Source organism: Vulpes vulpes, chromosome 3 (assembly GCF_048418805.1).
Source record: "Vulpes vulpes isolate BD-2025 chromosome 3, VulVul3, whole genome shotgun sequence".
Classification (NCBI taxonomy): Eukaryota; Metazoa; Chordata; class Mammalia; order Carnivora; family Canidae; genus Vulpes; species Vulpes vulpes.
The window spans coordinates 99,784,914-99,798,362 of NC_132782.1; the positions used below are offsets into that span (position 1 = coordinate 99,784,914).

The window sequence follows — 13,449 nt, forward strand, 5'->3', positions numbered from 1 at the left end:
AGAGCCTGGAGGGGAAGCAAGAAGTGAAGGTTGAGGGTCAGGGATAGGTAAGGGTGTTTGGGATGCAGAGGGAGAGGGAGGGGGGGAAGAAGGTTTCGAGTAGGGAGGAGGAGGGGTAGGGATTCCCCTGACTGGGGGACCAGTGAGACCCTCAAGAGGTTCCAAGAGGGGGGGGGAAGGAGGATAGGAATCAGGGGCTTTTGTTTTGGGGGCAGAAGAAGGTGGTGCCCATGCCAGAAGGACTTGTGCAGTGGAACAGAGGGAAGGACAAGAGCAGAGGTTCCAAAAAGCCTGAATGTAAGGGACCTGAGACCATTTACCCTGGCATTGACAAAGGTTGTTCAGATCTGTAAGGGTCTGGTAAGTCGGCATTTTCTGAGATCCTGTGAGAACCCCAGAGTTTCAAAATTGGCCAGTAGACAATCCAAGGTAGTTTTGGGGGTCAAATTTGGATTGGGCAGTTCCCACGATTCCTGCCAGGTAACCCAGACACTGAAAACAGGTGTCCCCATTTGCAGCTCAGGGTCACGGACAGAAACAGGTCACCGTGAGGATGAGGATGTCTCCTGATCTCTAGGGACCAATGGAAAGCCACACGGTGGCTTAGTGGAGTTGCCCTGGTGTGGCTGTGGCTTCAGGCAGTACCACCTGGACAGGGGCACAGAATTGGGGGAACTGCCCAATCCAAGGCATTGGGTTCAGACAAGGTCCTGGTGATGAGAGGAGAGAGGTTCCCCACCAGAGTGCGGCCTTGATCTCCTCCTGAGTTTCGGCACCAAATGTCAGGTTTAATCCAATTGGTAGTGAAATGAAATAGAGAGGCCAGGCAAAAGCTGGTTGAGGCAAGCTTTTAATGAGATGTGCTCTCAGGCAAGGTTCCGTGGCCCACAGGAGAGGGAGAGAGTGGGGAGTCATGGGCCAGGGAAGGCGCACCCAAAGGGAGTACATGTGAGCTTTTAAGGGGGGAGGGGGAGGGGGTTGTGTCTGTATGGGGTGATAACTGCTTATGCCCTTATATGGGGTTTGGGTAAGGTGTGGTTCAGGTTTCCTGCATAGGCCCTGTCTCCACCTGATGATGTGTCCTTGGGCGGTCTGCTGGTGGTGGGAAAGTTCTGAGGGGAGCATAACAAGATGGAGGGTCTGCCGCCATTTTGTTGGTGCCTCCTGATCCCCCTTGATCCCACTGGCCCAACAATTACTTGATGCTAGGAAGAGTAGATACTACCACAAACATGAGCCATGGGGAAGGGACACTTGTTCGAGGTTCCTATAGTGTTCTCACACCTATGTACCAAAGTTTGTAGATGCCACACAGAGGTGAAACATAATAGTATTTATAAAATGCTTAGGACAGTGTCTGGCATATGGAAAGCACTCAATAGTGGATATTCCCCTCCTCTGGTCATGTGTGTCCTGAGGTTTGAGGTGACCTGAGGAGGCCTCCAATGTCCTAACCACAGGCGCAAGCCTGTCTGTATGGAGGTCTGTCCAGGGGTAAGATGAAGTGCGTTGACTTTTCATTTCCTTCCTAAGATCCAGGATTCTGCTGGACTCTGCCACTGTCCATCTACCTGTGAGAATAATTATTAGTTGCCCTCACTTCTCCGTGAGACAAATCATTCTTATCAGTCTCTTACTATTTTTTTTTTTTAGCCAATCTTGAGTTATATTTCAGCATTATGTAAAGGACACTAGGTTATTTGTCAAAATCTTGGTTTTTTTTTTTCTTTCTCTTACTATTTTTATCAAGGTTTTTTATTTCCTCCCTTCTTCCCTCCCTTCCTTCTTCTCTTTCTCTGCCTTCCTCCAATTCTCTTTCCTCCATCCCTCCATCCCCCTCTTCCTGCCTTCCCTCTTTTTCTTTCCTAATTGCTTTCTTTTGCTTTTTCATTCTTTATCTAATTTTTCTTTCCTTTTTCTCTCTTCCTCTCTTTTTTCCTCTCTTTTATTCCCCCTCCCCTTTCTTCTTTCAACATCTAATATAGTAGATTTTGTGCTAATAACCAGGGAAAGACAGAAATAAGTTTTCTTGTCATAAGGAATCTTCTATCCCTAGAGGAAAGCAAAAAGTCCAAAGGGAAATGGAAGTAAGAAGTGTAGGGCCCAAAGGGATGCCCATGTAGGTCTCACTGGGCCTCAGCTTGCCTGGATGTCTTCCACTCTTTGTCTCGAAGCTTCTTCCGCTGTATTTTCCCTGTGTTAGTCTTGGGCAGCTCAGAAACAAACTCCACCTGTTGGGAATAGTTAGCCTAGTGTGGGCCATCTGTGACCCCAGTAGGGGTAGATTTTTCAGAAGAACTGCTATAGGGTGAGAAGAAGCTCTTGAGGCTGGAGGCTCCAGGTGAGTGAAGACTGAGATTGGAACACTCCCAGGGCAGCCCCTAGGCAATAAGAAGTTTCAGAAAGTGTTCTGGGACAAAGGCAAGAAGACAATGGCTGGAATGGTACATAAAGGTCCAGCCAATGGTGTCTAACATACCCTAGGACAGAAGAGAAGCAGCACAGCAAATGTGACACTATGCAGTCCTCAAACACCTGAGCTTTGACATCGCTATAGGAAAGGCCTATGGTCTTTCCTCTACCACCTCCCTGGCTTTGGACAGGTCACTTGACTTTCCTGAGACAATTTTCCCACTGAGTTAACTGTAGGATAGTAACAACTTTATTGGGTTATTGTGAGGAAAAAATGAAATTAGGCAAGCCAAGTTTTTGGCATGGGTAAACACTCAAAATATTAGCTGTGGTTATTAACCTGGACTACAGACAGTAAATATTTAAGAGCTCGGAGACTTGACTTTGAATTCCAGCTCAGTCATTTCCTGTTGGCAGAACTATAAGATCTCTCTAATCTCATTCTTTATATCTGTGGGGAAAAATGTTTGAAGTCGAGGACCCCTCCATCTAATATTCCTGAATCCTAAGATATGGATGATGAAGACAGTTCACAGAGACTTCCTTATTACAAGGCTCAGCTTGCCAAGGTATTGGTCCAGGAGTCAGATGGTTGTGAGTTTGATAAAAGTATTAAAAATAGGGATACCAATACTAATATGGAAAAGTTATCTTCTTAAAAGTTGATGTGGGGGTCTTACATAGGCAAGACTGACTTTGTTGAGGGAGGGGTTTGTTAAAATCACAATGGGATGGAGCAGGGATTCATAGACTATAGCCTGAGGGCAAAATCCAGCCCTCCTCCTATGTTTGTAAATGAGGTTTTATTGAAACACAGCTACACCTATTCACTTCCTGTGGTCTCTGGATGCTTTAGCACTATAAGGCAGAACTGGATAGAGGGTAAAGGCTATAGATGCAGGGTAAAGAGAAGCCACAGGGGAGATTTAGGAAGGGTTTGGTCCTAGGAAGGAGGGAAGAGATCAAAGAATCCTGCCCAAAGCATTCTAGAGTAGAGACTTTTAAAAAGAGACACATCTATTGAGTAATATAACATTATATTGTGGATCCACTGGATCCTCCAAAATATTCAGTTACAATTCAAAATTCATAATATATTGGGTGTTATTAGATTTCTAATTCCCCTTAAAAATACTTATTAAATGCTTATTATGTGCTAATCTTCTGAGTGCCTATGTCTTACAAATATTAATTCTTCTTATTAACAACCTGGAAAGGAGTAACACTATTGTCCCCATTTCACAGACAAGGAAAATGAAGCACAGAGAGATTGTTGAGTAAGTGACAGAGATCAATTTTGAATGCAACTGTCTTATTCTATAGATTGTGCTGTACTGACTGCCTTCCTATGAGTTTGAGGCTGAAAGTCTATGTGGTAGAATCTTTGATGGGCTGCTAGATTCCCCTGCAAGAATGATTTAACCCTCCCAGCTCCCACTGCCAGATCTCCCTGGGGACTGCTGCAGCCAAAGGAGAGCTGCCTCTCCCAGGGCCACATCCCCATTCCAGCACAGCCTACATCCACGCCTGATCTACATGGAATTATACAGCACTCTCCCAACCTCACCTGCAGCTCCGGATCTCTGAAAGGTTGTCCTGCCTGCAGAACTCCCCATGGGGTTGGCTGAGGCCCTCAGTGACATAATATCACAGTGAATCTTCACCTTCTGCCCAATCCTGCACCCTTCTCTTCCCTTCTCTTTCTTTCTCCAGACATTGATCCAGAAGAACTCCCTAACAAACCTCTTATATGTTAATCGAGTCTGTTTCTTGGAAAATCCACTTGCAACAATTAACCTATGCTGACAAAGCATCAGTGAGCTTCTACGTTAGGTACGCATCTCAGTAGCTTTAAATTTAATATAGTTGCTCTCATCTCTACCAGAGATCAAAAATATTTTTTTCTCTTTTCCCTGGGGCAAGCTCCTACCTACCTCCAAAAACTGGGTCCCCCTTCAGTGTCAACCCCCATGCCTTAGTTCCCTGTCTCAGTATGAAAACAGGTACAGTGGATTCTATACTTTCTGCCTTTTCTGGTAAGAGCACTTCCATATTCCTATGGGAAGCCACCCCTCTCTCCCTCCATCCATATCATGGGTATAGCAGTTTTCTCTCCATCTTTCCTGAACTTGTTTCATAGGTGATCACATGACCCAGAACTGGCCAAAGTGTTCCCTCACCCTAGTTATAGGGATTATTTAATGATGGGCCCATGACCTAAACTGGTCCAATGAGCATCAACCTGAAGACTTGCTGATGCCTTGCAGGGAAAGATGCTCTTTTATTACTGTGATTTGCTAAACTGTTAAAAACCTATGTTTGGAGCTGCTGGTAGCCATTACAAAGGAGGAAAATTTTAAGAAATGAAGCCAGTACAGAAAGAGAGTCAAGAGGTGAAAGAAGCATCCCTGATTATATCATTTGAATGTCTGGTACCAGCCACAACTAAAGATGCCCCCATCCCTGCACTTTTTAATTGTGTGAGCGATACAGTTCATGTTGGATTTCTGTTTCTGAAAAGTGAAAGAATCCTGAACAAATAGCAAGACCCCAGTGCAGAGAGTAGGAATTTGATGGGGTATTGGCCAGAACTTGTTCCCATGGGAGCCCTCAACTTTCAATTCAAAGCAAGCTCAGCAAGCCTGAGGCCAATTTTCAAGCATCTAAACAGCTATTGAATGGTCTTTTGGGACTTGCTTGGTTAGAGTCAGGCAGAACTTTGGCATTATAGGCATTACCCACAGCCTGAAAAAGAGAAATACAAGAAGAGAAATATCTCTGTTCCTCAAGTGAGGGGAGCATGGGGGCTCGGAGGCCTCACCTTCCTTGGGTACTTGTATGGGGCTGTTACTGACTTCACATGCTGCTGTAGCTCCTTGGTGAGCTGGTCCAGGTTGTGGAACTGAAACTGTGGGGCCAGAACTACAAATGCCTTCACCACCTACCAGGAGGATGAGGGCCAAGAGAGAAGGGATCAGTGTGTTGCCATATCCTGGAATAATACAGAAGTAGAGTTAAGGCTTCCTACCAAATCTACCACCTTTATATCCCCTCAACTGTGCCTCCAGATATTTGGGCAAAGGAAAGGGAACAAATAGGGTTAACAATACCTAAGGTTCCAGTTCTCATTAAAGTGGCTTATTGGATGGGTAGGCAGGACTATAAATTAAAAAGTACCCTTACTTTATAACCTAGGGATAACAGAGAGTGACAGGGAGAAACTTCTTAGAAGAGCAAAAAACAAAGACCGTAGTTTGTACCTCTATAAAAGGATAATCCAATTGTCATAATTAATTCATGGGAAATAAAATTAAATCATATATAGCAAGCCATAGCTCAGTGCTTGGCACAGAGGGATTTTCAGTAGAGGATCCCCTTTGGGCTTCCCTTGTCTACTGGCTCCTATTATTTCCATGGGTGATATGACACATATCTGTCAGAGATATGATGGTCAACTTGTACCCTATCAAAATGTACTTGGACCCCCCACCTCTGTACCTTACTTTTCTCTACACATATACCAAGTCTATTAGACTCCATCTGGGCCTGTTTCTATAGCCGTAACATCAAAGGGGTCTTCTTCCTTATGTTCTCGTAAACCCCATGGCTTAGGGGCTCTATCCCTTGGCTCAAATCCCTCCTCTGTTCTAGTCAGGACTCAAATTTGGATTCAAATGGCAACCAGCACAATGAAATAGCTGTGGCCTCATAATAATAGTCCTTATATGGTGCGCCAGGCTTTGTTGCAAGCACTTTACAAATATTAACACATTTCATTCTCACAATAACACTGTATCTTACAGATGGAAACTGAGGCTCAAAAAGGCTGAGTAACTTGCCCATGGTCACACAGCTAGTAAGTGGTAGGGCTTTCCAGCCCATAGATTTCATCAAATCTTAACCACTAAGCCATGTGCCCTTGTCTTCAAAAGTTGCACACCCCACCTCCTACCCCTGCAGCCACAGGCTACTGCTCCCATGTCACCTCTTTTCGGACAGGGTCTGGGCTGCTGATTACAGCTGTCTCAATTACAGCAGGATGCTCCATCAGTGCATTCTCCACCTCTGAGGGCCCAATCCGATACCTGTAGAAGAGCCTGTCTTTCAGAAAACACTAGACACTCAACTTCTTGGCCAGCCCAAAAGTTCAGAGCCAGCCAGAATAAAGATCCAGATTACCCTTTCCAGCCCAGAAACCAAGCTCACCCACTGGAGTTAATGATATCATCTGACCGGCCTATGAACCGGAAGTAGCTGTCTTGATCCTTGATTGCCCGATCTCCAAGTATCCAAAAATCCCCTCGAATGCTGGCTGCTGTCTTCTCAGGATTGTCCTGGTGACCACAGAGAGTCATAGTCACTATAACTGCAAAGCCTAAATCCTCTGCCCCAGGGCTGGCACGAACAGATTTGTAGATTGAACAACTACACATGATGGTCTTGCCCTCAGCCCTTCAGATGGACCTGGAACTTTCCCTTTTATTTCAATATTGTAACCAGTGTCTCTCAACTACTCTCCAGGGTCCAGTCTGATGGATACTATTGATTCATTTATTCACCTATGCTCTTGGGCATTATGTTGTAGTGAGCACACAATAAATGGCAGCAACTATTAGCATTGGATTTATTTAAGTGATTATTTCATCATCTTGGTATCAGAAGGTGTGTGTTTGAGGTCTCCTCTGCCCATTTTTTCAATAGCAGTGGTCTTGGTTGACTCTTGTAATCTCTGACTTCACTATCCATCCTCATCTGTATAGCAAGCCAGTCAGGCTTGAGGATCATCTATTTCTAATGTTCCAAAGTCTGAAGATAGGGAAGTTTCCACCTATATGGTAAGGTCTCAGTGTCATGTCTAGGATGGCTCTAAAGGATATCAATGGGGGACAGATACTTGGAGAGGGGCAGGGTTGCCTTGGGAGAGTACTGCTTTATGTAGTTTGGGGATAATAAACTTTTTGACATGGAACATTTTTTGGGGGGTGGAAAAGGGTAATAGGAGAATGATAATTCTTCAAGAAGAATAATTTGGGATAGGTTAAGGATGGCAGGGGTGAATACCCAGTTTTTTTTCTCTCCACAAAGTGCCCATTCTTGGACACTGGACCTGTCCCATGTCCTGCCCTGGTTTACCTCTGGGGAGATACATAACTTTTCCCCCACCCCATCCCTCTCAGAGTCCACTATCTTCATAGAGAACAGAGGGGAGGAGTTGGTTCCTCACCACATAACCAGAGAAGATGCCTATAGGCCTGATAGGCTTTACTCTGATGCCAATGTCTCCCTCGATGCCAGGGGGCAAGACATTGCCCTTGTCATCCAAGACCTGAAGGAGGAAGCAGATAGAAAGTAGATTCTATGTGGCTGGAGCAGCAGCATGGAAGAGCTGATCTGGTCTGATGGAAGACCCTCTTGCTCTAGTGGTGATTGAAAACAAGAACCAGAAACAAAGAGGAGCAAAGAGTTTTACATCCCAACCTCTAATCCATCTACCTGGGATGGTTGAGGTAAACCCCCTTATTGAGACTGGACCAGATGACCTTGGAAAGAGAACCTCCTGTCTGTGGGAGCTCAGTAAAAAGAATAGCTTCCCATGATCTTTGTAGGCCATGAACTTGGACATCAGACAGATCAAAACTCAAATTATGGCTCTTTACTACTTGACTTTGAGCCCAAGTTCTATGTTTCACTGCCTTCATTTGTATGACAGAGATAATAACAGCTTATGTCACAGGATTATATGAGAATGAAGAAAAATATTTTTAAAAGGATATTAAAAATGATTATAGGGGCACCTGGGTGTCTCAGTCAGTTAAGCATATGCCTTCAGCTCAGGTCATGATCCCAGGTTCCTGGGATGGAGCCTCATGTGGGGCTTCCTGCTCAGCGGAGAGCCTGCTTTCCCCTCCCCTTTTCTCCTCCCTCTCCCCTGCTGATGCTCTGTCTCTTTCTCAAATAAATAAATAAATAAATAGATAAATAAATAAAATCTTTAAAAAATGATTACACACCAAGTGTCATACACAATTGATGATTATTGAAATCTACACCTGAAACTAATGATGTACTACTATATGTTGGTAAATTCGATTTAAATTCTAAAACTTATGATCATAGTCAGGGGGAGGGAGAAGGAGGCAATTACAAATAACACTGAATAGAGTATAAGTTGTTATACATTTTAGATACATATATCTATGCATGTAACCATAGACACAAATTCTATTTCTTGAAATTTAGCCCAAAGAAATAATAAGGGAAAAGAGCAAAATTTTAGGTAAAACATCTTGTTTAATGTTTTTACGAGTGAAAATTTTGGAAATCATCCATTGACCAATAAAAGGCATAAAGAGTAGTGGAACCATACTATCTACTACTAAGTAGTCATTAAAACTCATGCTGTAAGAAGATATTATTTGACCTGGAAAGATAGTCACCCAATTTTGTTCAAGGATAAAAGTGAGTTACAAAATGATATGTCAAGACTGACTCTTATTTTTTTAAAAAGTGTATATATTTATGTAAATAGCTAGCTACTTAATTTGCTATTCAAAGTGGTTTTCTCTGGATTATATAAATATGATTAATTTTCTTTTGTCTTTCCTTTCTCCCTTCCTCCCTTTCTTTTTTCTTCCCTCCCTTCCTTCTTTTCATTGTTACTCTTCCTTTTTAAATATGATTTTAATGTTTAATTTCAATTATTTTTCCTCAGTGAACAATGTAATAAATAAATTACCGAAAAATTAGTGTATTCCTTATTTTTCCCTCCCTCCTTAGAGCCCCTAACAAACCTGCACATCGTAATGAGGAATAGCAGTTCCCAGGTAACCAGGTTTGATTTTCATGTTCTTGGAAACTCTGCAAGTTATTCCCTGCAGAAAGTGGTAGATGGATTGGCAAACCTCAGGAGAAGTCATGTGGTCACAGAAAAAACAAAGATTTAGTAGAGCGTAGCAGATCCTAACACAGTCATGAAGTGGCCTTTTCTTTGGTAGCTCCGTCTCTTTTCCTGGTTTTCCCCCCGCCAACCTTTGACTGGAACCCCCATTCTGAGGGGTTGCACTACATTGTTGGGAAAACAATCTGACTGATCCCTCCCCAGGGAAAAGGAACTGCCAGCCACATCATAATCTATTTAGAGGGAACTATACTATAATAGGGATGACGGACAACAAAAATCCTTTAAAACAGTATGGGATTAAATTACCTCTCATAAGAGAGCTAGCTCTGCTTGAATCCTAAAATGAATCCGATAGAGATGCTGGTATTGAAAGGAACATTCCCTAAACATTTCAGCTGGAAGTCCTTGCCACATAGCCATTGTCCTCACCCACATTTGCAAAGTTCTACATCATATCACTCTCGTCCACAAGCTACCTCACGAATCCTGCCAGGGAAACCTATTAGCCACAGAGGGGTGTGGGATGAACGAGTGGAGAGGAGGAGGCCAGAGGTACTGAGAGTCACAAGAGGCATTGGAAAAGTTGCTGGGGAAACTATACCTCAGGGTTTTTTTGATAAGCGGTGTGGTACAGAGCAATATGAATTCACCTCATGCTCAAGGGGCCCCAAGAGTTCCAAGAAGACATCTCAGCAGGTAAGGTGGGGGTCTTAGTGGGTTCTTATCCCCATTCCTCACTTTAGTCTGAGCAGATTAGTACAGAGGATAACATGCTTGATAAATTCAGGTCTCTGCTGAAATGTTACCTCATTAAAGAGGATTTCCCTGATATCCATATCTGAAATACCAGTTCCTCAGCCTATCTCACCCCATCTCACCTGCTTTACTTTTTTCCATAAAATGGAAAATTTTTTCTCACTGTCTGCCATGTTATATATCTATTAGTTTATGTCTCAACACCCCCATTTCCACTGGAATGTAATGTCCAGGACAGTAGGAGCTTTGGCTGCTTTGTTGATGCTAAAACAGTACCTATTCCATAGTAGTTGCAAAATAAATATTTATTGAATAAGTGCATGATAAGTAGTGGCTCATATTTTTATTATCATAGAGGCTTTGGAAGCCCACCAGGTTCACCAGCTCATGGTTCCCCTAGGAGTAGGTACCGTTTCCGTCTGGCCATACAATTCTCGGATGTCCAATCCTGTCCGGGCCCTCCAGTTCTCCAAAATCTCTGGAAGGAGAGTGTCCCCTCCACTGTAGCAGTTCTGTAGATGTGGTAACTTATAACTGAAGGAGAGAAGAGAGGTAAATATTCACCCTGAGCCTCCCTAGAACCAACTCTGTCCAGGCCTGGAGAGGATTCTAGGTACTTTAATGCTGAGGCAGGCTTCACAGGACAACCCATGCTTAACAGGTCAGAGAGATGAGCATATGTGTATGTGGTGGACACAGGAGGATTGGGCCAATAAACCCACAGGCTCTTACCAACCCCCAAAGCCTCATCACCTAGAAAAATCCTGTTGTATCAACATCTGGTAAATGATGGGTGCTCCTACAAAGTTGTTGATTGGGTAGCTGGACAGCACCTGGAGGGAGAGAGCCGACTGACACTAAGCACCAGGTTAGGTACAGAACTTACCAGCATGCATAGTGGTTGCAAGCATGGGTCCTGGAGTTGGGCTCTGGAAATCTTACTTTCTTTATTCTATTTCAGACCAAATTCTTAAGTCAAAAATAATAGAGAAATAACCACCTATCATTTTAAAGAAAGGGTCCAGGACTAATTTGGAATATTTTTGTCAAATTCTGGCTCACTATTCCTGCCAATTTAATGACCAGCCCCCATTAAGACACCTCTAGAATTATGTAAACCCCTAGTCACCAAGGGAAGGAGCTCAGTTACTGTTGCAAATCAGACATATTGTCTTGGTTAAGTTACTTAACCTTCCAGGACTAGCTTTGTTAACAGATGAATTCCAGCCCTATTTTCCTGAAGATATTTTTGGGACACAATTTAGGTAGAAAAGTGCTTTGAAAAGTTAAAAGCACTGGGGTGCCTTGGAGGCTTAGTCAGTTAAGCGGCCAACTCTTGGTTTTGGCCTGGGTCATAATCTAGCCTCTTGTTGGGCTCTATGCTCAACAAGGAATCTGCTTGAGGATTCTCTCTCCCTCTCCCCCTCCCTCTCCCTCTCCCTCTCTCCTCCCCCTTCTCATGCTCTCTCTCTATCTAAAGTAAATAAATATTTTTTTAAAAAAGAAAAATTATAAGTGCCTATAGACAATTCAGTAGAAATGTTACTAAAAATAGCTAGAAGTGAATACTTGCCAGCCCCTGTGCTATCTCATTGAATTCTCACAATAACCTCATGGAGTATGTATTATCAGTCCCATTTTAAGAAGGGAAAACTAAGAGGTTTAATTAAGTAATTTGCCCAAGGTCATACAACCAGCAGTGAGTGGAACCAGCATTACTGGCCTGTACTTTTAACTGTTATTCAACACCAACTCCATCCAATGTTTTGCTTCACACATACTTTATTACAAAGAGTGGTTCAGGCAAAAATGTCTAGAAAAAAAAATACTAACATTAGCACATCACACAGTTATTTCCTCTGAGTGTTCTTGATGAACTGGTATAAGTGATGAAAATTTTCTCATTTTCCTTATTGCTTTGCCTTGCAGGAAGCCCAACATGCAATCAGCTACTTGTTTGCTATACTTCTCCTTACTTTTCTTAATTCCACCCTCTCAACCCACTGAAATCCCCATCCTATATTTTCCTAATATGCTTTACAATTTTACATCTGTTTTCTATTTTTGACACTTAACACAAGCCACTTCAAATCCTTTCAGAAGGAGGCAGTTACAATAGATTAAATTTGTTTAAAATAGGGAGTAATGGAACCATCTGTAAAGAATCTCTTGAGAGAACCTAGACCATGCTTGACCTTTGATCTTTAAGTATGCCATCCATGTCTCAGTTTGCTCCCAGGGTCTATTGCTGGCCAAACAGAAATCTGAGTGAGCCATTAATCACTTCAGAGACCCGAAGGCCTCAGAACATCAATGGTCCAATTCTCCATCACAAGTAGAATCTAACATAGTGTATGACTTTGCAAGCAAAATAAACCCATTTCCATGGCTTTGATGGTACAGGGTCATGTAATATATAAATATTATTTAATGGCTGACCCATGAATTTCCATAGGAAAAACTCTACCTAATATTCAACACCAAAAAGCAAGAGCCCATTAAATATGTTTTGGGTAATGAATGGCCTATGATGACTGCCTCCTAAACATATTTCTTTTATATGGGTCTCTCTGCTTTCTTGGATCAGGAGCTCAATGAGGGCAGGGACCTTTCCATCTCGCTTACTGAATACTGTCTATCCATGTGGCAAGACTTAGTAAAAAAAAAAATGCCGAGTTGAAAGAAACCATAATAAATTTGAGTGTGCAAACCTTGAACTTCTTCTGACCATCCTCCGCAAACTGGATCCTATCTTACCTTTAGAATGATGACTGGGTCAAACTTTGGCAAGAGATGGATAAATGAGCATGCTCCTACTGCCCAAGGTTGCAGAAAAGAAGCTATGATGTTCAATATCCAAGCTGTGTCTGATACGACCCATATTATGTCAGAAGGCCGCATGTCTGTCCATACACTGAGAATATAGAAGAAATGCATGTGTATATACATGAGAGCATGATGGGATAGGTGGAGAATGAGTGTGTGGTGGGGGGAGGGGAAGGTGTGTTTGCATAAGTGTATGGATATCTAAGTGTGTGTGTGTGTGTGTGTGTGTGTGTGTGTGTGTATAGCACTGTGTATAACTATAAGGAGGCAGGGGGAAGGGGAGTTTTTCTATCCACACACCCCTATTTCAAGAAAAAGCAAGTATTCAGAAGGTGTGATCCCACTAGACTTGACTTAACAGATAACTAGGTCTCATTCTCATTTTATCCCCAGAAATTAGTAATTTGGGGCATGAGGTAACTACCCAGAAAATGTTTACTAACAAAAGACATATAGGTGAATATTCTAAAAAAAGTGGCCTTGCTAAGTTCAAGTTTGGCCAGATAGACCTTTGGTTTTCTTAAAGAATCATGAATTGCCTGAGCACAGTGGAA

General features: G+C 42.8%; 1 protein-coding gene across 4 annotated transcripts in view; it reads right to left on the minus strand.

Annotated features, from left to right (window-relative positions):
• Positions 1-834: 834 nt before the first annotated feature.
• The window catches only part of LOC112923379 (acyl-coenzyme A synthetase ACSM2A, mitochondrial-like), a 33,093-nt gene continuing 20,478 nt past the window's right edge, over positions 835-13,449 (minus strand). For 2 of the 4 annotated variants that reach the window (XM_026003216.2, XM_072753713.1), the window contains 10 exons: positions 12,827-12,983; positions 10,823-10,902; positions 10,480-10,603; positions 9,204-9,284; positions 7,637-7,738; positions 6,619-6,746; positions 6,398-6,497; positions 5,234-5,353; positions 2,146-2,231; positions 835-1,571 (listed from right to left, as the gene is read on the minus strand). In XM_026003216.2, coding sequence (XP_025859001.1) covers positions 1,568-1,571; positions 2,146-2,231; positions 5,234-5,353; positions 6,398-6,497; positions 6,619-6,746; positions 7,637-7,738; positions 9,204-9,284; positions 10,480-10,603; positions 10,823-10,902; positions 12,827-12,983 — 982 coding nt within the window. In that variant the 3' untranslated portion in view covers positions 835-1,567. Of the gene's footprint in view, positions 1,572-1,873; positions 2,232-5,233; positions 5,354-6,397; positions 6,498-6,618; positions 6,747-7,636; positions 7,739-9,203; positions 9,285-10,479; positions 10,604-10,822; positions 10,903-12,826; positions 12,984-13,449 lie in introns of those variants that run through there. The other 2 variants (XM_026003215.2, XM_026003217.2) reach the window with 1 other exon arrangement.